A 23,489-nucleotide genomic window follows, 5' to 3' on the forward strand; every position below is an offset into this window, starting at 1 on the left:
GCAAAGGACCCCAGAGCCACCATGCTGTTGTCTGCATGGTGAACCCAGTGCAGGAGACACTGGGTGTTGTGGGAACTCTTCACCTCGCATGTTTTGACCTCCTCAGCATCTGCTTCAGAGAAGCCCTCACACTTTCCCTGGCTGGATTAACACCCCAAAACACATCCCTTTCAAGGGTGGCTAGGCCTCTCCTTCTGGAGATGTTCTACTAGATGATGGGATACAAACAAGGAAGACCCCTGCTGGTCCAGTCCCCTAAGGGTATGCTGGAGCACCTGCAAGGGCATAATGCTTGGAGCCCACCCTGCTACCAGCCTGCTCAAGACTGGAGTGAACAACTGATGGGCTTTTGAGACTTAAAAGCTCATTTTCCTTGCTTAGGCTATCCAAAGTCAGTGAAGGTTTCTGAACAGCCAGGTCATTTGACATCATCTTCTGGGAGTCTGCATCAGATAGAGAAAGGGGAATCATTCCTTCTGGCTTTAACAGCCCTTCAGAACTTGTTTTTAGTTATGTATTGTGATCATTATTCACCTTTTCTTTCCCCTTGTGTGTCTTGTTCCTATGATCTATCTGTGAAACTGCATTTCTCAGGTATGACTGAGGCCCCACAAGCTAACTGAGGGTTGCTACAGGTGATTGCTTTCACTCTCAGTGCACTGATAGGTGCCTAGAAACTTGATGTCATTCTCAAAAGATAATTTGAGAAGACAAAACTGAGGTGTCCCACCAGCATGACCACAGGAGAGTGTAAAGATGTGGAAATGGGGTGTGACAATGGCTGTCAGTGGCTTTGGATTTCAGTTGCTTTGCTGCAGATTTCATTTGACCTGGTGACACAGGCTAGAGCAGGGATGTAGTATTTGGTACCTCTGGTACTGGCAGGAGGGAATTTGGCCCATAGGTCACTGCCAAAGCTTGGATTACAGCTGACAGCTCCTATATACTCTCCCAATCTGCTCCATGATGTCCATGCCCAGTCAGCAATACAGTAATGCATCTGTGTGTTACAGGCGTTGGTCACCATGGGTGCACAAAGTATGCTTTATCAGTCCAAGTCAACATGAGCCACAGCAGAAATTCAGAGCCCCCTCTTACTGGTATTGCACAGGAGAGGTTCCACCTCTGCCTGGATGGAGCCCCCATTCTGGAGGTCCCGAGTGGCAATTAATTGCCAGTGCTTGGAGGAGAGACCTTCCAAATTCCTTGTGCCATGCAAGGCCTGGCTCAGCTTCAAGGACTGGTTTATCCGCTGGGACAGGAGGAAACGTTCTTCTTTCCCAACAGTATGGTCTTGCATCTCAGGCATCGGGACATTGCTCTGCAGAGACTACAGGGAGAAGAGGCTGATTGCACAGAAGACATACCCCACCTGAGGAGCTGCTCCTGCACTGTGCCTCATGGGCTAGCTGCATGGTTTACTGTGCTTTAGAGTGCAAAGCTACCCAAGTTAGATCTCTGCTCTAGCTTTAAACTCTCAGGAATTTAAACTCTCAGGAGTTTAAAGCTCAGCACAGATCTTAACCGTATCTGTGCTGGCCTGCAGCTGGGTCATACTGGGGACATGCAGTAGGTCCTCCAGGTAGTCCAGACAACAGCTTGACAGTCAAGGCAGCAGCTTTCTTGAAGAGATCAGTGTCCACCCAGGAGGGCTGAAAACAACCCTGGGCAGACATGACATAACCTCATCTGCCTTTTTGTTTGGCTGCTGTGTCTGGCTCTGGCCAGTGCCATGCAAGTGCCTCCACTGCCCACCACTGAGACCCTCCTGCAGGTTTTGGCCCTCCCCACTGGTAAGGAGTTTGCATGACTCGCCAAGCAGCAAGGTCAAAGTGGCTGGTTTTTGACCAAGATACATGCAGCTGAGAGCAAGCACCAATAATAACTTTGCTAAACCCCTGAGCAGTATCCCTGACATCACTGTGGTGACACCCAGGAGGAGTATGGCTTAGGGAATAGTGCCTGCAGAGAGCATGGTCTTGACACCTGCTGAAGTGCTAATTGCACTCCCAGACCAGCCCTGTGCTCTGAGCAGTGATTTCCTTGACAAGAGCTGCTTAAAAACCTGGACAGCTGATTAACTTACAACCAAGAGCATTTAATGAATCAGGGTCAGCAGCTGCCAGCTGACTTCCAAAATGCTCAGCTTTCGTTGACTGGGACACTAGCATTGCTGTGAGCCAGGTCTTTGGGGGCACTAGCCCTGACAGCCTCTCCTTACCATTTCCAGGATCATCTGCTGATTTTATGTTGCAGTTTGGTGAAAGGTCTAATAGTTTGAAGAACACTGTCTGCAGTGAGCAAGATTGCCTGTGTGGGTTATGTGGGGACCCAAACAGGTGGGATGCTTGGGGGTTTCTGTCTGCAAGGAGGCTTATGGGTGTAAGGCTGGTATTTAGGCTGTTAATAAACATGAGGTATTAGTGGGATTTCCATTGCCAGGAGGGGTAACAGTCCACGAAGATGAGTGCTTGTGTGACTGCTTTCTTAAATCATCCCTTTACACAGTGGAAAAAAATTCGTGGAAAACTTGAGTGTAGTTGAATCATAGGCTAACAGGCTGCATGACCTCTTCCCCCAGCCTGTTGGCCAGGTGCTGGTGTGTGGACAGGGGCATACACATGTGTGTTTGCATGAGTCACATTAATAGTAGTATTTGCTGCGGGCAAAGAAAAAAGGGAAGAGTTAATTCCCAGAAGTGAGGATCCGAGTGCATTGCCTGCTGCTGGTCTCACCTCTGCCTATCCTGAAAGACTGCATTTAAGTTTCTCCCTGCATTTGGGCCAGGTCATGGTCCATCTCAGGGGAGCTCTTCCAGGGTGTGCCTGAAGTGTTGTTGACTTACGGGATGCTGTGGTGGAAGAGCTAAGAATCACTGCTCCAGGCAGCCTGCACAAGGCAGGTTTTGCTGTATCACCCTGCAACACCATCGGCTAGAGACACTGGGGGGTGCTAGACCACTTCAGGTAATTCTTGGCTTCTCCTCCTTCTCTCTCCCACTTTTCATCTCCCCACTGGTGCCTGCTCACCCCGTGAGGGTGCCCATGTCCCCTCTGCATCGCCTTTACCATAAACTGAAGGAACGTTCTGTCATCATCAGCCAGAAATTCCTCGTAGAAGCCGCAGAGCACCTGCAGAGAAGCAAAGGTGAGCTATCCTCAGTCAGTGCTGCAGCAGCAATTGCCTACTGTACCCTGAGTTGCAGTGGTGATGCTGTGGGCAGGCTACACCTCACTTAGGTGCCCAGGACAGCTCAGCCAGGAGCTGTACATCCAGAGGAGTCCATTGGGCTGCTCAGAGGCTGCCCAGAAGGGCTTGGGTTTTAAATGTGTTTTACTTGTGTTGTGCTGGAACCACTAACTCAGATGTGAAAGTACGGCCTCTGCCCTGCCATCCCCCTGGCCCTTAGTGTATGCATCTAACAGCTAAGGTCACCATCTGCTAAATGACTTGCTCATCTCTGCTCTACTGCCCAGCAAGCCAGTGAGGATGCTCCTTTCCACTGACCTCGTGCATCCTGCTAACTGGTTCTAGTGCAAGGTGGCTTGTGTCTGTAAGTTTTTTCCTTTCCTAATATTTTTTTTTTCTCAAATACTTCTATTCTTATGAATGCCCAGAGCCCTCACACCAGCCCAGGGGTGCCAATGCCAGCTCTCCCTTCCAGCCTGACCACTGCCAGCACTGCTCTGTACCTTGCAAATCTCCTCCTGGGCTCTGAATATCCAGGGGGAGAATTCTCCAGACATCAGATGGTTCCGCAACTTCTTGAGGGTCCTGGTTTCCAAGGGAAGCTGCTGAACGGTTCCCTCCTCCAGGTAGGTCTTGCATATCTTCTCCCCAGTCAAATGACGCAGGAAGAAACTATTTTCTCTGCTGGGGTCCAGCACCGCAGACAGAAATTCCTCCAGGTCATGCCACAGGTCCAGGAGAAGAGTCTCCATGGGCCGGTCCTGGCATTTCAAGAAATCCCTGAAGGGCCGTCCTGCACAGGTCTCAGCGCTAAGGGCCCAAGGAAGAAGACTCAAGGTCTTGACTGGCTTTTCCAGGGATGGCAGCTGGGCAACGGGTGCAGAGGAACACAGGTTAGAGAGGACTTTCTCTTTAGAGAGGTCTTTCAGGTGATGAACCTGCTCTGCGTTAGGCCTGGGTAGTTCGTGACAGGTTGCTCCTCCTTTGCCTCCAAAGGCAGGGTCTGCAGGATGCTCTGACTGCTGTGGAATTGATTCCAAAGCATTCTTATCCAGAGTATATTCCTTTGTGCTCCCAGCTGGTCCTGGTTGCCTTTCTGGTTGCACCTGAAAACTGGGCATCTTCATTTCTTGGATGTCTCTTACTTCCCTGACTAGAGCCCAGATCTCCACTTTGGCCTTCTTGCTGCAGTAGGGCCCTGACAAACCCTGCCTTCTTTTAATATGCATCGTGAAGAGATTTTCTGAAAAGCCTGAGGGCTCCTCTGATTTGGCCCATAATAAACGCTCCTGATATTCCTGCAGCAAAGGCCAGCACAATTTCTCTTCCTTCATGCCCATCTTGCAGTGGATGAAGAATTTAGGGAGCCAGTAACTCTGAATCGTAAAAAGGGCCTGTTCCTGCATCTTGCTTAGGATCTCTCTCCTGGTGCTGATGGACTGAATGTGCCTGGCTTTCAGCAGTGGTCCTGAAATAGATACAGGTGATTATGATGGGGAGATGGCTCCATTCAGACCACTCTCCAGCCAAAGAAAACTGGTGATGGTATCCCGTCTCCATGGGAGCATCCAGGAAAGGTCACCCCTCTGGCAGGGCACTGCTCATCCCTAGCTTCAATGCTTCATACCAGTGATGGTCCTGCAGAGAGTGATGACACTGGAGCCTTCACGCAGGTGAGTGGCTTTCAGCCTGTGGAGCAAGGACAGATAGAGATCCCTCTGCCTTTCATCTGACTCATCCATCCCCAGGAGCCTTTCAGTGGTGAGCCAGAAGTTGGTCAGTTCTTCGCCTATGGATCAGATAAGGGACAGGATTTGGAGGGAGTCCCTGAAAGCTCCACTGATGAGCGAAGCAGCTTGTGTCTTTTAAAAAAAGAAAGAAGGAAAGATTGCCTGGATGGCACAAGGGAACAGTGTAGAGAAGCACCATGGTTATATTTCCGTAGTATACACAGCCCATGCTGGAGCTCTGTTGCTGGCACATCTTCAACAGCTTTACTTGGGTTTGCAGTGTTCCCTGTCCCACTGGTCCTTACCCACTGCCCCCAGCTCTGTGCCTGTGTCCCACTGGGCAGCTTGCCAACAGGTGGGTGACGAGGGGCTGTGGAGCATCCTGTACCCACCTGCCATTCCTCGGATGAAGGCCCGAAAGTGCCACATGGCCTGGCTCCCACTGATGCACTTTTCCAGTAGCCACCAGTCAGCGCTTTGCCAGTTCAGCAGTTTTGCTGTCAGAGACAGTGCAGAGCACAGCATCAGGGGTTGCATGCGAAGAAAGCAGCAGTGTCCAAGAAAGCCCTCCAGGTCTCATCAGCACCCCCCAGAGGGCCTCCCTGACAGAGGCTGCTGTAGGGCAGCAGTGCTGTGAGGGACGATACCAGCAAATAGCACTGAAATGTGAGTTTCAGACAGGTTGTGGGGCACATGTGTGATGTTTGCAAGGGCAACCTGCTTATGTCGGTGATAGTCTGCCCAGCTATCATGCCTCTTCCCCTTGCAAACATCCATCTTTTTTGCTTGAGTTTGGGGCTTGCTCTCAACTTTCTTCAGCTTGATGTTCTACCCAACTGGAGGAGAAGCAGCAATGCACTCAGAAACAGCACAGGAGCAAGCTTCATTGACTTACTTGTTGTTTCTTTTTCAAATGAAAATCTGCATACCTGCTGCCACAGCTTGCTTTCCAGTGGCCTTCCCTTGTGTTGACATGTAAGCTGGCAAAGTAGTTGGCTCATTTTAGGGGTAAACCGAGCACAATCCGACTTGCTACTGGTAAGGCAAACCATGGCATAGGCCTGTTTTCGCAGTGCAGCATGCATCAGACAAGAAGCGTATTGTAACACAGTGTGAGAGCCCTGGGCAGCCCCACAGCAGCAAACCTGAAATGTCAGCACCTCAGTTTCCCATGCCCATGCTCTCCAGCCCTCCTCCACCCATGAACAGCACGGTAAACCCTGCTAAGCAGTTATCTCGGCTCAAATTCACAAAGGAAGGGTGCAGGGTAAAGCCCCATTCATCTTGTGGAAATCCTGGGCCCTGCAATGGCTTTTTAATCCAGAGCAGAGGCAGGACCCGCTGGGCAGGCACCAGGTGGTGACAGCCCCAGTGAGAGGAAGCCCAGCTGTGGTGAAGCCAATCCCATTTTCCTCTGCCGCGATGACTCACCTGCTTCCCCCGACCGAATGAAATCCAGAAGCTTCTGGCAGAGGACGAGGTGGAGGCAAAGGCTGGATTTGCAGAAGTGAGGCAGCCGGTGCTTTTCCAGCCAAGCCAGTAAATCCGGGGGGCTGGGATCCTGCATTGCAATCCCCACACCCAAGGAGAGGATTAGGCTGTGAGCAAGGAGCCGTCTCTTGCCTGGGGATTACGGTAAGTAAAGGGCTGCTGCTATGGCAGAAGGAGGCAGGGGAAGGTGCCCTGTTGTTAGATGTTGAGTGATGCAAGCCATCCCCCTGCTGAGAAAGAATGGGGATACTCAAGCTATAGTTCCTGCCCTCATCTCCATGAGCTCTGCCTGCAGACCATGGAGACTTGGGGCTGCGTGCAGCCTGCCCACCTTCCCAGAGCCCAGACAAGAAGGCACGGCAGCTTCCCAGCAGCACCAAGAGGAGCAGGTTCCTTTTGCTACGGGATCTGAGCACTGCAAATGATGCTTATGGCTGTGGGGAAGTGGGACGTCCATGGAGAGGGCTGAGCCAGTCTGAGAATCAACGGGACTTCACTCCTGATGAATTCAGGAGGGATATAGGGTGCAAAGGGATGATGCTTGCGTTGTCCTTCTCTGCCACCACATATGCTCTCAACTCCAGCTATCAGTGTTTATGGAGGGCTTTATAGACCCCATAAGCTGCACCAGGATTTTAAATGGCTTGTGCTTCTCCCAAAGCTTAAAGGGAAACTGATGCCTGTGTCTGAAATAATCCCCCACTGCATGAACAGGAGAGCCAGAGAGTGGCCTTTGTAATGAGAGGACAGCTTTTTCCTTCCCGTGCTCTCTGCCCTTCCTCCTTCTTCCCTCCTCACAAAGAGGCATTTTCTCACCAGATGGCTTGGCAGCTCTGGCCAGAGGTTCCACTGGCCTGTACTGCTGATGTAAATGGGTGTCTGGCCAAAAACCTGCATTGAAAGGAAAGAGGAGATCTGAAAGAGATGGAGGGTGGCATGGGAGCCCATAGCCCAGCTGTTCTATTTAGTTCTTACTACAGGGAAGGGCATGACCTTCCCTTTCAGACCTCTATCTCCAAGCTGAGGTGCTTAGGTTTCCCTCATTTTCCAGCCTGAATGCAGTGTATTCACAATTTTCCTGGGGCCTTTACCACAACAGAAGCTGGAAGTTCACATGAGAAGAACTCAAAAGGGCTTCATGGTGCAGAGTGTACTTACAGGAAGATTCAGAAATGTGTTGAAAAAGTCGACAAAAACATCATCTCTCAGCAGAAGCCTCATGTCCATGGAGGCTATGGTTGCTACAAGTGGGAGAAGAGAATGTTACCTGGGCTTTGTATTGCCAAGTGTGATATAAATATGAACCCAAGGATGAGTTTTGACAGGGACAGCTCTAGGGAATGTACAGTATGGGTTTGTCGTGTGCACACAGAGGAGAATTTGGACCTGGGACAGTCCTTGAAAATGGTTCTTAGTGCATCCATCTGCTCGGGGGGGGGGGGGGGGGGGGGGAACGGGGGATGGACACGGACACAGGGTTTTGGAAAACACTGGGTTCAGCTGCATGCAGGAGCTGAAAAGTTCAAACAGCAGCTTCCTGAATAGCAAAGGTTCATGATTCATGGATGGGGACAAATGCAGTAGCATCTGTAGGACAGGAGAAAGGGGTTGCTGCGGTGGGAGGTGACAAACTCTACTCCTCCACTTTACCCAGCCACCAGGCATAACTGCCACCATGCAGAGAAACTGTGCTCTGGTGCTGCTGTTTCATCCCCACTGCCTTGGTGCCCCGAGTCCTCCTGTTCAGGTTTTTGTAGCAAATCACCCCAAATTAGCAGGCACCATCAGGCCGGGAGCAGGTTGTGCCTCTGGGTAGAGTGACAACCGCTGCAGACAGCCACCCCCTCCACCCAGGACATCAAGGCAGTGTGTCAGTACCACCCAACACCTCCTGCTATCCTGTGAAGTTTTACTCATGTCTGAAAGATCTAGGTGCAAAGGAGGGGTGGGCTGGAATCAGCCTACTGATGGGTGGGTGTCCTTGAAAATGTCCACTTAAGTGAAGGCACAGATGTGTCACAGGGAGAACACACACTTGGAAGGCTAACACTGCTTTTTCCCTGCTGTTCCCTTTGGGGCATGCTTAGAGAAGCTGAAGCCTTCAGCAAAGGTAACTCACCAGTGGCCATCATGATGTCGTGTCCCAGGGATGCGTTCTAGAATTCCACGCTTACCTAGTGAGTTCTCAGTGTGATTATTGAGGACTCTCAGAGGACTCTCGATGACCACAGAGCTCTCTGCACCTCCCTCTTTGTTGCCCTTCAGGGAAATACTGCTTTTGTAATCTCCAGCACTGCCAATGCATTTAGACAGTCCTGGAATTAAACCCTTCCCCTATCTCCACTTCCTGACTTCAAACCAGGTTCTGGGTAGTACCTCAGAACTGCATATGGTTACTACCAGGGCATCTGCTCAGGTAGTGATGGAAATTTCACGAGACCCCCCCATGTCTGCCCCAGACAGAGCGACTGGAGATTTCTTATTAGTCATCCTGCTTTATCAGATCTGGGCCTGAGACCCCAGTCTTGAAGACCTTCCAGTGGGAAGAAGAGAAAGAAAGAACAAACTGTGTCTCTCTTGAAGCAGCAGTGACCTATTTCCCTGGCCTGAGGAGGAATCTGCTCCCCAGGTGGGTATTTGTAATGCTGTGGTGTCAGGTTTTGGGCACCATCGTACCTGGGGTCTTTGATGTGCCTTGCAGCAGACAGGTGGGTGTGCTTGTCTGTGGCTTCTGTGCTGTTGGTGGGAATGGGAAGGGGTCTGTGGTCTGTGGAGAGGGTGGAGCAGAGGTTTTGCGGCCTTTCCTATACTGGACATCTCTGGGTACTTGCCTAAGAGGTTGGCTGCAGGACAGATTCTGCCAACCTTTCAGCCCTGAGCTTCCTTGCTCTAGCCATTAACAAAACGCAGCTGCATTATGTTGGGCGTCATGTCCCCTTCTGTCGCCGTGCCTGCAGTCCCTATGACTGTCCCCAGCACGGGCATAAAACACACATAGCAGTGTGCAGCCTCCCTGGCGCACCCGCAGCGTTCCCTGAAGCGAGGACACGTCACCAGGTGGCGCTGTCAAATCAGGAGTGAGGCTGTCCTCGGCAGCAACACGGCTCTGCAATTCAGACTTGGGACTCCGCAGCCGCAATCAGTACAGGGCCAATAATTAATTGCGGGGCTGGTGCTGGGACCCCAGGGTGTCAGTCTTGGCCTACTGGCACCGACTTGCTCTCTAACGCTGAGTAAGTCAGCTCATTCCTTTGTGCATCACTGCGCTGTTCTGTGCAAAGAGCATAACTGGTGCTATACCAAGCCAGAAGGGACATGACAGACTTGCGAAGGCATGTTAGAGATCATGCCTGAACCGCCTGTGCACACGTGTGACTTGGGGAGGTCATGTTCTGCCACACTGCAAGGCACTGGCTATATTGTATTAGTTCACGTGGTTAAAGCTGTTGGGTTTAGCAGCAGTTAAGTGGTGTGCATGTCCTCAGGGTTCATGTGAGATGCATGTTCTGGTGGTGACAATGAAGGGATGTTCTCCTTTTGGTGATGTTTTGGGTTTGGGAGGTGAGGGTGACGACTGACTTGTGCACTGCTGCAGGATAGCTTGGCAACGCCTGCCCTGCATCAGCTGCTGAGCAGGGACAGCTCTAGGATGGGGCTGAGCACAGTCCCTTGGGGATGCACACTCACCTTCCTTCCGTCACAGCCTGGGGATATAAGCTGGTCACTATGCCATACCCCAAACTAACATGGGGAAGGAGCAGCCATGAGCCTTAAAACATCTGCTTGACCTAGTGGTGCTAGGCAGAAGGAGTTCTGTGAGACCCTGGGGAGGTGTTGCTCTGTTCACAAATTCAAACCTATTTGTGGTGCTAAGTCCGAGAGATGAAAAGAGCATTAGGGATGAGCTGGTGTGGCTGTCACACACACGAAAGACTCAAAAGTCCTCATGAAAAGGTTGTAACTGTCAAAAAAGTACATTTTCCAGTTGGAAATTGAACAGATGTCCATACACAGAGACTGATGCAGCTCTGCTGATGCCTGTTCAGCTCTGAACTGACCTCACTGGGGCTGTTCTGGTTTCTGCTGGGAAAGGACCAAGGTTGTGAGCAGAAACAGGCCAACACGGTTACTCTGGGAGTGTACAGAGCAATTTCCATGGAGTCTCTCCCCAAGAGGTCTGGCAGGATGGAGCTCCACTCAGCCTAACCTGCAGGAAAGAAAAAAGAGGCTTTAAAAATAGGTGGACACACGAGTACAGACCAGGAGAGCTGCTCCCTGTGAAGAGATCTCAGAGAAGAGTGCAGAGTGGCTGGACCCTATTTATACGTAGATAAGGGTAGGGTTGCAACACCAGACACGTCAGAAGGGCCTCACTCCCCCCGGTCTGAGTCCAAATTACCTGCGTCCTGCATTTACTGTGGGGGTGGTGAGGCACTGGAATGGGTTGCCTAAGGAAGCTGTGAATGCTCCATCCATGGCTGTGTCCAAGGCCAGGTTGGACAGAGCCTTGGGTGACATGGTTTAGTGTGAGGTGTCCCTGCCCATGGCAGGGGGGTTGGAACTAGATGATCTTAAGGTCCTTTCCAACCCTAACTATTCTATGATTCTATGATCCCCTAGCATGGGGAGCAGCCCACCCTTCGCAGACCTGAGGCTGCCTCTGCCAGGGCAGAGCATCACACTTCTGGGGTGGCAGAGGGGATGGGTCTGGGTTTCTTATCCTTGCCTAACATAAACCAGTATGGCAAAGTCCAAGGCTGACTGATCACAGGGTCAGCCTCACTGCCTGCAGTCACTGGCTGCTTGCAGCCTCCCCAGGCAGGCCAACCTGTCCTTTTTGGGGCGGGAGGGATGGTGGGGCTATTTCCCCCACAGCTCCAGTTGGTACCCACCAACCCATGGCAACCCTGAATATCTCGACATTACTTTTGGTCTCAGCTGATGGTCTAAAATCCTTGCAAGCTGAAAAGCCCCAGCACAAGGGAGTGGTGCAAGCACCTTGCTGCACAAACCCGCTCTCTGTCTAGCATAGGTATTACATGCTCAAAGTGATCTTTCGGGGAAAGATTGTTTGTTTTGTTTTGTTTCTCTCCATACAGCCTCAGCCTGTTCTCATATAAACAGTTCAGGACACCTCAAAGACTGTTAGCAATGGGTGTATTACTTTTTGGCCCATAGCACGTTAAAATTTAAAGTTTTTAAGGAATTGTCTGAGGTTTCAGGTATCACAGTTCAACTTTAAATATGAATTCCTTTCTTGAACATACTAGAATTATTTTTAATGTATGATTTTCATGCTCAGTCCCCTGGGTGTGTAGACTTGTTTGCTTAGCAAGGACATCTCTGGTATTTCCTTATATTAATTAGAGGCATTTTTGAGCCTATTGCCATCTGTCTGTAGTTTCCTTGCTTGGGGCAGACCATGAAGGCTCGGCTCTGACCTGTTACACCTGACAGCCCCTGCAGCATGCTCTGTGTTTGCCTCCCTCTTCTCCAGCCAAGGCAAAATCACTTGTGTAACCTTACATCAGTGTCCGGGTGTGTTGACTTTACAGGTCCAGGTTAAATATGTGTTGAGGCAGGATGGGGACCTAGTTCAGTCATAAGGAAGGGATATGGACAACAGCACTTTGCAGTTCTGTTTTATAATTTACAATGTTGGGCTTGGATCCTACCACTTAATCCACTTGGGCAGCAATGTGAGGATTTCTGCACTCTCACTTACAGAGCTGTGAAGTATACTGGGCTGAAATTATCTGCCAGCCCCAGCTAACATGGCCCTGACCTAGCTGGGAGTGCATTTAGCAGTGTGAACAGCACTAATAAAAACAGACAGAAAAACCCAACAAAAACAACCCTGCACACTGTGACTGACTTCCAACTGCAGGGGAAGACATGTGCTGAGTGCTCCCTGGGATATTCTCCACCCTTGTACAGAGCAAACTGAGCCAAGCAATTTCTAGGTCTCAAATCCCGCCTGCCCCGGACGTTCTCATCTTCCAGCTTCCCCGGTTGCTTTTGAAGGCAAGCACGTGCTTCCCGGTGGCAGACCCTGCTCACCGAAGACACTCAGCCTCTGTACAAGGTCTGCACGTGTGCAGGGCAGAGCCAGCAAGAGGTAAGTGCTGCCTGCTAGAGTTGCTGCCAAAACAGCTTGAAGCTGGCAGCCGCAATGCCCCTCCTGTAAAGAGCCCTCCTGGGGGAGGCAAGGGAGGGGGACTGCTGCAGGATGAAGCAATGCCATGGTTTCCTGTGAGGGGTAGCAAAGTGGGCATCCAGCACAGTGACCGTCACCAAGGTGGCTGAGAAAGGGGTCAAGAGGGAGGTGCAAGCAATGGGAGAGGAGGAGGCTGGGCAAGGCTTTCCTGGTTGAGGCCCCTGTTCCCTAAATGTGTCATGGGTGCTGAGCTGCATGGGGAGGGAGCTTTTTTTGTTTTCTTTGCATATGCTTCTGCGTGGTTTTATTTATTAATTTTATTTCTTCAATTGCCCTTCTATGCAGCCCAGGTAACCTGCTCTGCCTCCAAAAGCCCCCAGGGTCACCAGACCTCAGCTACCCTTGACCCGGGCAGCATCTTCAAAGAGACCATGAGCCTGCTACGGAGTGTGCAATGTTTGTTCTCTTATCGGGCAAGCAGCTACCGCCTCCCCGACTTGGGGGGTTTCGTCAGCCTCCTGAAGCGCTCCAGGGGACACCCATCAGCTGCCGCTGTTTGCACAAGGTCAGTCCCCCCTCACCTCCCCGGTGCATATTTCCCCAGCCCATGGTGAGCTCCCTGTCCTCAGTTAGTGACTGCTGTTCCAGTCTTACCTGGGCAACTTGTAAATGAAGCGCCTGCTTGTCTTGATGAGGCATTAGGTTTATTTTTCCAGCCCTTGCTGGTAAAAGGGTAAAAGGGGCTGCATCTTTAGTATCTCTAGCCCCATGAGCTCACTTCAGAGCTGAGGTCACAGTAGCAGTGGGCACACTGGGATGGGTCCAAGCAGAGGCAACTGTGCTCACCAGTAAGTAGAGATGGAGGTGGTGCAGCATCAGGACATCCAGCCTATGTCTTTATGCAGGCCCTTGAAACCCAAAGTGCTTTCCCAGATGTGCCTGAAAATGGTGTATCTGAATTCAGGAACGTCTTAGCTGTTGGGCATGGGGAGAGGAGAGATGCTGAAGATGTCCCTGCTGACCTTTAAAGGTCCCTTCCAACCCAAAATATTCTATGATTCTATGATCCTGTGCTCATCCCTCCTTCCAGCTGTGTCATTGCTGGTAGCAGGGCCATTTTGGGTGCATCACACTTCCTCCTGCGATCTAACCAGTCACAACAAAATGGACCATTCCTCCTTCTTGTGACATCTCTATTTAAAAAAAAAAAAAAAAAAGAAGAAAATTCAGTCATTTCTGTTTGAGATTTTTTTGTTTGTTTGATTTGGTTGTTTGGTCTTTTTTTTTTGTTAGTGCTGCTGAAAAGCAAATGGGTACCTGGGCTTTGCAGAACAGATCCACAATCTGATCCCAGAGTTGACAAGCTCTTCAGCTGCAGGGTCTGGCCACCCTTTGAGATGGCCCCAGGGTGCTGGGAAAGAGTCCTAGCACTGCAGCAGCAAAACCAGCAGCCACATGCCCCAAGGCCTGAGCCACAGGGAAGTTTAGTATCCTGCCTTTTGATGCTGAATTGCATCCTGTCCTCCTCATGGTGTGACATTTCTGCATTTTAAGGTATTCCCAAATTTATGAGGCTACACTTTTGGGGTGGTAGGGGCAGGGGGGGTGGGTGCAAGGCAGCCAGGGCTGCCCAGGGGGAATATGAGGTCAGGGATGGGGGGGGTCACATGGACAGGGACAGACATGGACAGCAGCCCCAGAAAGGCACAGCACATGACCCCTTGCTGCTTGGCTCCTGGCTGGGGTTGGAAAAAGAGATGCTGGGGTAGTAATGGACTGGGCACACGTAAGAGCAGGCACATCTCATGCCAACTGTGAGAGACTCAACAGTCCTGGTCCCCAGACCTCTCCTGGAGAGACCAGAGACCTCTGTTCCAGCTGTGTGATGTCCCTTCCGTGTTTGCATTGCTGCCTTGGAGGCAGAAGCCTGGCCAGTCCAGCCCTGACCCACGCACGCAGCTCACCAGGTGCTTTCCAACCCTGGCGATTGTCGCAGGATATAAACTGTGCCGGAGGGAAGTGCCGGGGCAGGCGAATAAAGGTGTTCCCACGAATTAATAGGAGGAAGAAAGAAAAAACGTGAGCCAGTTTGGGCTCGCCCCTGGAGCGGCGCATTGTCTCTGGCCGGCTCGCTGCGTGTTTAGAGCGGGGCCCTTTGAAGGCTGATTTAAGTCCACTGCTGGGAGGTGTCACCTGTTGGCACCGTGCCTTCCACAGCTCCCCGATGAGGTTTTTGTCTCGTTGAACGCTGGCGACAATAAGGGTCACTGGAGCACGCAGCTGGCAGAAGGCACAGGCTGAGCCGTGTTTCCCAAAAAAACCCGACAGCCCGGAGAGGAGGTGGGGACGGCAGGCGGTAAACAAGCTGCCGGGAGCCCTGCGAGCCGGCAAGGGTACGTTTCTTCCCCGCCGGCCTCCCGGGAGAGGGCGCTGGCCCCGCAGCGGCGGCGCCCGGCTTTTCTCCGCTGGCTCGTAAACACGTACAGGGAGAGGGCAGGGGCCTGCCACCAAACCTCCCCCGGGGCAGGGAGCCACATGCTCCCACCCCAACCAGAAAAGTCTTGCGCACGCTGCGGGGCCCTCCCAGGCAGTGGCTTGATGGCCGGAATGTATTTATCGGATGGAGAGGAGATGTTTACATTGCAAAGCTGTCTCTGCCTCTTTGCTTCTCCTCGGGGTGTTTCGGAGCTCAGCAAGTGAAAAGAGAAGCTGCCCAGCCCTAAGGCTCAGAGGGTCACCCTGCACTGCAGGGATTTCCACCTGGGAACGCCCTGGGCTTGTTAACTGGTGCCAAAGTTTCTGGGAAATTTGCAGCTACCAAGTACATTTCTAAGAATCTGGAGCTATTGGAACTGTCAGTGTACTGATTAAACAAACTCTCTCAGCAAACCTGGGGAAAAGGGCTGGGAACAACTTTACACTGTGGCTTGACAGCCCCCTTTTATGGGAGCTATTTTGGATCTCTCCTGGCCTGACTGGGTCTCAGCACCAGCTCCTCTCTCCTTTTGCATCAGCTGAGCTGCTGAATTCAGGTAACCACATTCAGGTAACCTGGCCTGACAGTAAGATCCCGAGCTAATTTCTATGGGTAAAACATAGCATTTGTTTCTGGATTGACATCTTTATACATAGGAGGTTCTGGGGGCAGGAAGTTTCTGTCATGCTTGGTAGCTCTGCCTTGTCCAGTCAATGCAGGGAGGTGAAAAGCACTTTATCTGGGTTCTGGACAGCCTCGGGGGATTAACACATGCTGCGGCTGATCCAAGGTGCTGTTAAAGAATAAGAGGGGTTGTCCCCAGAGGGAGGGTGCAGACCTGGTTCTTGAGATGGGCAATAAATCAAGGTGAAGCTTTAGCCAGCACTTCCACCTCCTCCTGGCTGAGGATCCAGTGCTACCTGTCCACTTTTCTCCCAGACCCTGGCTGTTGAGAGGCTGTGTCTTCAGTAAGGTGATTCTGGCAGGAGGGTCCAGCTCCAGTGCTCCAGTTTGAGTGCCAACCCCCGAGGCTGGCATGGGGCAGCCCAGCATCCTGTCACCCCGAGGCAGGTGTGTGGGTGGTACTTGGCCTGTTACCTGTGTGTGCATGTAGGTATGTGCCCATGGGTGACAGCTCATTCTGCTAGTGTTGGCATTGCTCTTCCCCCACCGATTGGGCCAGGGTTGGGAGGTGCAAAGAGCTGAACAGGAGCGGGGTGGGACAGCAAGAGCAAGCTGCTGGGGTGGAAAAATACTGGGCAGTGCCTGCAGTTTGCAGGATGCCCCCTGCCACCTGGGTGCCTCTGTAGTGGGTGCTCCTGCACCCACGGTGGGGCTTGCAGATTTCTTCTCCCTTGTGTGACAGGGACCAATCCTGTTTCCTGGAGCGAGGGTCTTAGCTCGGATCCAGAGGATTCAGGTGCCGGAGCCTGTTACTTACTCCAAGGGGCAAGGGGTGATTGCGAGGGCACTGCCTGTTCCCCCACCCCCAAAAATTATGCACCAAGCCTGGGCCAGGGGTTAGAGGGGGCTCCAGTTCCTCCCCCTCTTTCTTCCCCGCTGCCCTGTTTACCGTCGGCGGCTGATTTCCATCCCTAAGAGTTATGCAAAGGCAGCTGCTAATGTAAACCCCGCGGAAAGCCCTGGACCTACTCCCGCCGCCGCTTTCTCAAACCTCTGTGAGATGAGGGGTTATTTTTGGGGCCGAGAGGACAGCAGAGGACCCAACGCTCCACCCTCCTCCTCCTCTCCCCGTGAGGGCCGAAGCGAGAGGCTCTCCCATTCTCCCGGGGTCGAGGGGGCATGGCTCAGCCCCGCCGCCGCCGCAGGAGGAGGAGGAGAGGGGCGGGGTGGCGGCCCCTCGTCCACCCGGCCAGGCCGCCGCTGCCGCTGCCCAATCAGTGCGGCGGGGCCGGCGCTGTGGCGCCATAAAGCGGCGGCGGCGGGTGCGGCCCTGTGAGCTGAGCGTGGGAGAGTCGCGCCCGCTGCCGTGGAGCGCAGGTAACGGCTCCGCGGGGTGGGAGGGGGCCGCCCGACAGCGCCTTCCCTGCTATAGCCCCTCGGGGGGGGGGGTTGGTAGCGCCGCTTTGTGCCGCGCTGCCGGCGGGCAGAGCTTTGAGGGGAATGCTCCTGTTTGTGTGTGTGTGTGTGTGTGTGTGGGAAGAGGCAGCTCGAGTTTTCTCTTGAGAACAGATGCTTTTCGCAGGTTTCTGTTTTCACGAGGGTACTGAGCTGCTTGCGTAAATTGCCTCCCTGTCGGGGAACGAACGTGTGGGTGACGCTGCTCGCAGGGGAGTAGGGCTTTTGGGGACCTTCCCCGGGCGGGCAGCGAGCGCCACCGTAGCAGGGTGGGCTGGCCCGGGCAGCCGAGCCTCCCTGCAGAGATGTGCCTACGTATTGGAGTGACTTTTCAAGTCATTTCACATTTACAAGTCGATGGCATTTCTAAGCTCTTGCAGACACTGCTGCTTTGGTCCTGACACGCATGAGCTGGCTGTCCCCGGGATCCCCGCTCCAGGCTGTGCCGGACTTCCAGAGATGCAGCAGTTCTCGATGTGTGGGATCAGAGCCCCTTCAGTCTCCTTCCCCATCGCTGCCTGGAGGCTGCTGCCTGGGTTGTTCAGAGGTTGCTTGCGCTGCCTGTTGCTTGTATTTGCGCTTCCTCCTTTTTTCTAGACGAGGCTTGTTTAACTTTAGGCCAGCTGATCTGAGAAAGCAGCTGGGGCTGGCAGGTCCTCCTCACCGAATGTTAAGAAAGCTCCAGCTAAGCTTTCCTGTTCAGTAGCCTGGCTTTGGAGCCTGATGAGTGTGGAGGTGAAAAGTTCACACAGGGCTGAGGAGCGCTTTTGAAGGCTGTGAACTTGGTAGATAAGTGATACTAGTTTATTTTAGTTATAAGAGTTTGAGTATTAATGGTACTCTGAAGGCATCACTTCTGGAGCAGGGCTCTCCTAGCTGCTTGCATCTCTCTGGGCTGCTGTTTTCTGTCTGCAGAATGGCATGGAACTGCTGGATATGGCAGTGAGCCCTGTGGCCAAGCTGTCTCGTGATCCTCCCTGGCTGGAGGATCAAAAGTCTGGGAGGATAGGGAAGGGCTCACCTTTGGGGTTGTGTTTTGTATCGTCCCTGCAGGAACCCCCTCATCCAGACCACAACCATGGCCACCTCGGCAAGCTCCCAACTCAGCAAAGCCATTAAGCATATGTACATGAAGCTGCCGCAGGGAGAGAAGGTCCAAGCCATGTACATCTGGATTGATGGGACAGGGGAGCACCTCCGCTGCAAAACCCGCACGCTGGACCATGAGCCCAAGAGCCTTGAAGGTGAGAGGGCAGGTGCAGGATTCAGTCTCTTGCTGCATGGAGAAAGCAGCTGTGCTTGGCTGTTCCAGAGAAGGGTTGCCATTTTCCTCTTTTCATGGTGGAAGAATGGTACTTGAAGAAAACATTGCTCCTCACCCCCATCCAGTTACCTCTTTCTCCAGATCGCCCAGGGGAATGTTCCCAGCTCTCCAGATGTGGCATTTCAGTGAGATGCCTGGGACTGGGAGCCAGCCCCTGGCACTGTCCTGCTGTGGAGGGGGCTGCTGGCAGGGGCTCGGCGGCTCATTGACTCTTGAGTACTCGTTTTGGCCGGAAGTAGTTTGGCAGAAGAAAGTGGAGGGGAAAGAATGGAGCTATCCGGTGTAATTAAGAGCTTGTGTCCCTCAGAACAAACAGTCCCAGCTTACACAATAATAGCATTAGGATTTTCCCCAGGTTGCCATGGTGCTGGCAGGAGACGGTTATGAAATGAAAATGCTGTGTGTGACTGAGCAGAACTATCTTTTTTCTTTTTTTTTTTTCCTTCTTTTTTTCCCTTTCTCTTCTCTCCCCTTCTCCCTCTAAGGGAGTGGTTGGCACAGCTCCTTTGAAATCTTTGTGTTTCCCATCCTCCCACTTTCCCCCTAGGGTATGGAGGAGATAACATTGCCTAGTGGAGTTCACTGCCCCTGCTGTGCTTTGACCTGGAGGGCAGTGCCCAGCCTGGATGGATGGCTGAAGGGGAAAGCTGGCCATAGTTCTGCTTCATATGAGATTCCACCTACATGTGATTTGCTGTCCCACATTCTCCAGACCATGCAGCATGAATACGGGATATTTAATGGCTCCTCTCCTTCATACAGCTTGAACATGTCTTATGCTCTGACCTTTTCCAGCTTGCCCAGCTACCTCTGTGAGGAGACTGGGTATTCTGCTCATCCCCATGGTTATTGTGACATGGGAAACATTCTCAGTGCTGCTCGGTTTGCTTGAGTTTGGCCAGCAGCCCAGCTCATCGTGTTTTCCTGGGTGGCTGGGAAGTTGCACTCCCTTGTTTTTCTCTTGTTTTGGTGTTCCATGTTTTTGTGAGTTGATTGTTGGTTTGTTTTGCTTCCCCCCTTTGGAACTAAAATAGCTGAGCTGGGATTAAACCTATCATAGGCCTGTTCCCTATAAACATCTTCACCCTTGTACTACTGAAGGGCAGCAGGGGGACCATCCTCTTGGTGCCTGGGGACCTTAGGTCACTGTGGCTTCTTCTCTGCTCCAGATCTCCCTGAGTGGAATTTTGATGGCTCCAGCACCTTCCAGGCTGAAGGCTCCAACAGTGACATGTACCTGCGACCTGCTGCCATGTTTCGGGACCCTTTTCGCAAGGATCCAAATAAACTAGTTCTCTGTGAGGTCTTCAAGTACAACCGGCAGTCTGCAGGTGAATGGACCTTTTTCTGCTGGAGGTGGTGTTTCTGGGAAGGGGAGAGGGAGACATGCCCAAATGTTGATCATGTCCTTAGTGTTATGCATGACACAGTAATAATCCCTGCCCTGAAGGTAAAAGGCAAATGAAGTGATGGTGGTGGAGAAAGGGCTGGCCGTGGGATTCTTCACTGATATTGCTGGGAGTCAGACTGCGAACATTGTGGAAATGGGGATTGGAGGTGAAAATGCTAATAAGGCTTATGTTGCTTTTTCATTCTAGAGTCAAATCTCCGACACACCTGCAGACGAATTATGGATATGGTATCCAACCAGCATCCCTGGTTTGGGATGGAGCAAGAGTACACTCTTCTGGGGACAGATGGACATCCATTTGGATGGCCTTCCAATGGCTTCCCTGGACCCCAAGGTAATCTTCATGGAGTCTGCGCTGGATCAACTCAGGAGTGCTTGAATTCTAATCAGTACAACATGGCTTAAGTGGTTCAGGCAAACTGAAAGATTTGTAGGGGTTTCCTGAGCTGAAGATGGACAATAGCAAGCAGGATATTAGCAAAAACTAAACCATGAGATTAAGATTGTTACGGAAAAGCTAAGATGGTGACTGTCCACAACCAGATTTGCTGCTTGGTTTGATAGTCTGCAGGTGACTTAAACTCATGTCCAGCACTACAGAGCACAAGCCCAGACTCTCAGAGGGACTTGCTCTCATCAGTGCTCTGCTTTATTAGTGCTTCCATGAAAAACAGATTTTGGGACTTTTCTACGCATCTGAAGCATTTGGAGAGTTCTTCTCTCTGTCCTCAGTCTTCACTGAATTTAAGCCTTTTTCTTTCTAGAAACTCACTTTCCCCTTGCTGTTCACCTGTGCTGTTGCAGGTCCATACTACTGTGGTGTAGGGGCAGATAAAGCCTATGGCAGAGACATTGTGGAGGCCCACTACCGAGCGTGCCTTTATGCTGGTGTTAAAATTGGAGGAACCAATGCAGAAGTGATGCCAGCCCAGGTAAATTGTTTCAAATGCCTCAAATAATGAACTAGTACAGAAAAAATCCAGGCAGCAGATTGCTGCGTGCTCCGATTTGTTTTGTTCTATCAATGATCGGAGCATAAGGGGATGGGAAATGCCTTACAGCAAGTGGCTGCACCACTAAGTCTGTGACTCCTCCTCCTTGTAGTGGGAGTTCCAGGTGGGACCATGTGAAGGGATTGAGATGGGGGATCACCTCTGGATTGCACGCTTCATCCTCCATCGGGTGTGTGAAGACTTCGGTGTTGTTGTGTCTTTCGATCCCAAACCCATCCCTGGGAACTGGAACGGTGCTGGCTGTCATACCAACTTCAGCACCAAGAGCATGAGGGAAGAAGGAGGTCTCAAGTAAGTGTTTTGAGCTGGGCTGGTAGCATCTCTTCACTAGGCTTCAGGCTGGACTTGGTTGCTAGCAGTGAGCTTTTTGCAGAGCTTTTGATGACATGGGAGATGTCAGTTTGGCATGTTTGAGACTTCCTTCTGGATGCTTGTTTTTTGGTGGGTTGTTTCAAGTTTTTTTGTGGGTTTTGTGTGCTTCTGACAGAAGCACAGGTGGCCAGGGTGCAGCTGTTCATAACAGGCTGTCCAGTTCTTGATCTGCCAGTGCTGGGAGCAGACAAAAAAATAAACTCGGCATAGTTTGGTGGGTTTTTTTGTTTGTTTGATTTTTAGTTGGTTTTTTTTTTCTTCCTCTTTTTAATAACCATGATGAAAAAGAAGGACCATTTGCTTCTGCCTGGACCAGGCTGTGGAAGCAAATGCTGTGTTTTCTTAAACATGAAGATCCTGGAAATGTAAAACCCGAGTTCCTGTATGAGACTGATGTACTGACAGCAGTCAGGGACCTTACAGCACTGGGTTGCAGTAGAGTTCTATGAAGGGATTACTTCTAGCAGCTGTTTTCTTGACTTAACCATAGTGATGTCTTGAGATAATGAGCCAGCCTGTGACCAGGTTGGCTTGTGAGCTTCCTGAATAGAAACTTACCTGTTAAGCAGTCTCTGCTCTGAGAGCAAGTTCTCCAGTGGCAGCGTGCCTTTGGGATTTAGCAAGGGATTGAGCTGGTCTTGTCTCACACACAGCACTACTGAAGGACCCTGTGGGATTTGGCCATGGGGATTCTTTTCCAAGAACCAGCCTGGGTCAGTGGTAGGAGTGGAGAGAAGCCCTGTGTTGAGGTTGTAGAGCTTAAGGCTTCATCATGAAATGGCTTGGGGACAGCAATGACTCTCTTGTCACTTTGACACAAGTCAAGTGGCTCAGTTGTACCATCCATCAGACACTCACTGTGTCTTCCCCTCTTCCTTGCTTCCTTTGCAGGTACATTGAAGAGGCCATTGAGAAGCTGAGCAAGCGTCACCAGTACCACATCCGTGCCTACGACCCCAAAGGGGGGCTCGACAATGCCAGGCGCCTGACTGGTTTCCACGAGACATCCAACATCCATGAGTTCTCCGCTGGCGTGGCCAATCGCGGTGCCAGCATCCGTATCCCCAGGAATGTGGGCCAGGAGAAGAAGGGCTACTTTGAGGACCGTCGACCCTCTGCCAACTGTGATCCTTACGCTGTGACAGAGGCCCTCATCCGCACATGTCTCCTCAACGAAACTGGAGATGAGCCTTTTGAGTACAAAAACTAAGCAGACTGCGCCCATAGGCATCACCTCCCCTCCACACTTCCCACTCCCCTAAACTTCCCTTCTAGGTGTAATCCCAAGGGTACAGGATAACACATTTTGTGTCTCAGTAACTCTTGTTGTCTTGAGGTAGGGAGGAGGGCAAATTTAGTTATATCAATTTCTGCTTGTCGTTGACTCTTCAGAAGACAAGGAGAGGATGTTAGAGAAGTTTTAACCACTGTTTTATTTTTTGTCTAATTCATGTGAACATCTTGCGAGATCCAGTGGCTTCCAGGAACAGACTACACAGGCAAAAAGCTGGTAGGTGAGTGGAAAGCTTAAAACTACAGTTGACTTCCCCAAGGATCAAATTTGGCTTGTTGCCTCCGCTGCTGGCTCTCTGCAGACTAATGGTTCTCTAAGGTTGGTTCCATTCTGTAGAGAAGGGAAGACAGGAGCTATGATGTAGCCCTATGTGCTCCTAGCTGTATTGTGTGATGGGGAGATCTTCACCCTCTAGTTGCTCTGAGGTTCCAGGTAATTGTCTGGCACATTGAGCTACGCACAGGAGTGGTTCTGTCACTGCAAGTCACCTGATCTCTGTCTCATAACACAGAGTGAAGTAGTATTTTTATATTTAAATATAAAAACGACAAAAAAATTATATATAAAGTGTTTCTTTAAAAAAATACAAAATAGATGGCTTACCCAGTTGGAGCAGGCAGAGCTGCTGTGGATGTGGTCAGAGGGCCACCAGGTGGGACTGAGGGTGAGATGAGTGGATGAGACTTGGATGAGATTTGTTTCGGCATGGATTGGAATTTGCAAGAGGTAGTTCCCAGACTCTGGAAGCCCGTAACTAGAGCAGCTGCAGTGTGCTCATTAGCGTGTAGATCAACAGGAGGAAAGTTGTCTTGAACTTAGAGCTGACCAGTCGACTGCATTCTGGTCAGAGCTGTGGATGTTTTACCTTTCCAGCAGGGTTAGCATGTCACTAAAGCAGGGCTTTTGATAAAGGAAAAAAAAAAGTTTCAGATACTACTTTTTTTTTTTTTTTT

At 51.4% G+C, this 23,489-nt stretch overlaps 2 protein-coding genes across 2 annotated transcripts; one reads left to right on the forward strand and one right to left on the reverse strand.

Moving 5' to 3' along the window:
* Positions 1-1,026: 1,026 nt before the first annotated feature.
* On the reverse strand, positions 1,027-9,340 carry RGSL1 (regulator of G protein signaling like 1). The gene is made up of 10 exons (XM_057427233.1): positions 9,276-9,340; positions 8,530-8,669; positions 7,569-7,651; positions 7,227-7,301; positions 6,351-6,480; positions 5,312-5,416; positions 4,817-4,978; positions 3,693-4,657; positions 3,069-3,131; positions 1,027-1,330 (listed from the first exon to the last, which is right to left on the reverse strand). The coding sequence occupies exons 2-10, from the start codon at positions 8,540-8,542 to the stop codon at positions 1,082-1,084; spliced, it is 1,845 nt and encodes a 614-aa protein (XP_057283216.1). The 5' UTR covers positions 8,543-8,669; positions 9,276-9,340; the 3' UTR covers positions 1,027-1,081.
* Positions 9,341-17,019: 7,679 nt separating this feature from the next.
* GLUL (glutamate-ammonia ligase) lies at positions 17,020-23,005 on the forward strand. The gene is made up of 7 exons (XM_057427235.1): positions 17,020-17,044; positions 18,176-18,366; positions 19,616-19,777; positions 20,045-20,191; positions 20,662-20,789; positions 20,962-21,161; positions 22,134-23,005. The coding sequence occupies exons 2-7, from the start codon at positions 18,201-18,203 to the stop codon at positions 22,450-22,452; spliced, it is 1,122 nt and encodes a 373-aa protein (XP_057283218.1). The 5' UTR covers positions 17,020-17,044; positions 18,176-18,200; the 3' UTR covers positions 22,453-23,005.
* Positions 23,006-23,489: the final 484 nt, after the last annotated feature.

The sequence above is a fragment of the Pezoporus wallicus genome, unplaced genomic scaffold (assembly GCF_028554395.1).
Source record: "Pezoporus wallicus isolate ANWC-B61680 ecotype Strahan unplaced genomic scaffold, APGP_CSIRO_Pwel_v1 scaffold_7107, whole genome shotgun sequence".
Classification (NCBI taxonomy): Eukaryota; Metazoa; Chordata; class Aves; order Psittaciformes; family Psittacidae; genus Pezoporus; species Pezoporus wallicus.

Excerpts from the sequence above, each read along its gene's own strand:
- RGSL1 (XM_057427233.1), bottom strand. Across the intron at positions 5,417-6,350 it reads CATTCGGTCGGGGGAAGCAG|CAAAACTGCTGAACTGGCAA; the intron begins GTGAGTCATCGC and ends TGTCTCTGACAG. Across the intron at positions 4,979-5,311 it reads CTTCATCCGAGGAATGGCAG|GCGAAGAACTGACCAACTTC; the intron begins GTGGGTACAGGA and ends TCTGATCCATAG.
- GLUL (XM_057427235.1), top strand. The coding sequence starts at position 18,201 with ATGGCCACCTCGGCAAGCTCCCAACTCAGCAAAGCCATTAAGCATATG. Across the intron at positions 18,367-19,615 it reads TGAGCCCAAGAGCCTTGAAG|ATCTCCCTGAGTGGAATTTT; the intron begins GTGAGAGGGCAG and ends TCTCTGCTCCAG. Across the intron at positions 19,778-20,044 it reads GTACAACCGGCAGTCTGCAG|AGTCAAATCTCCGACACACC; the intron begins GTGAATGGACCT and ends TTTTCATTCTAG.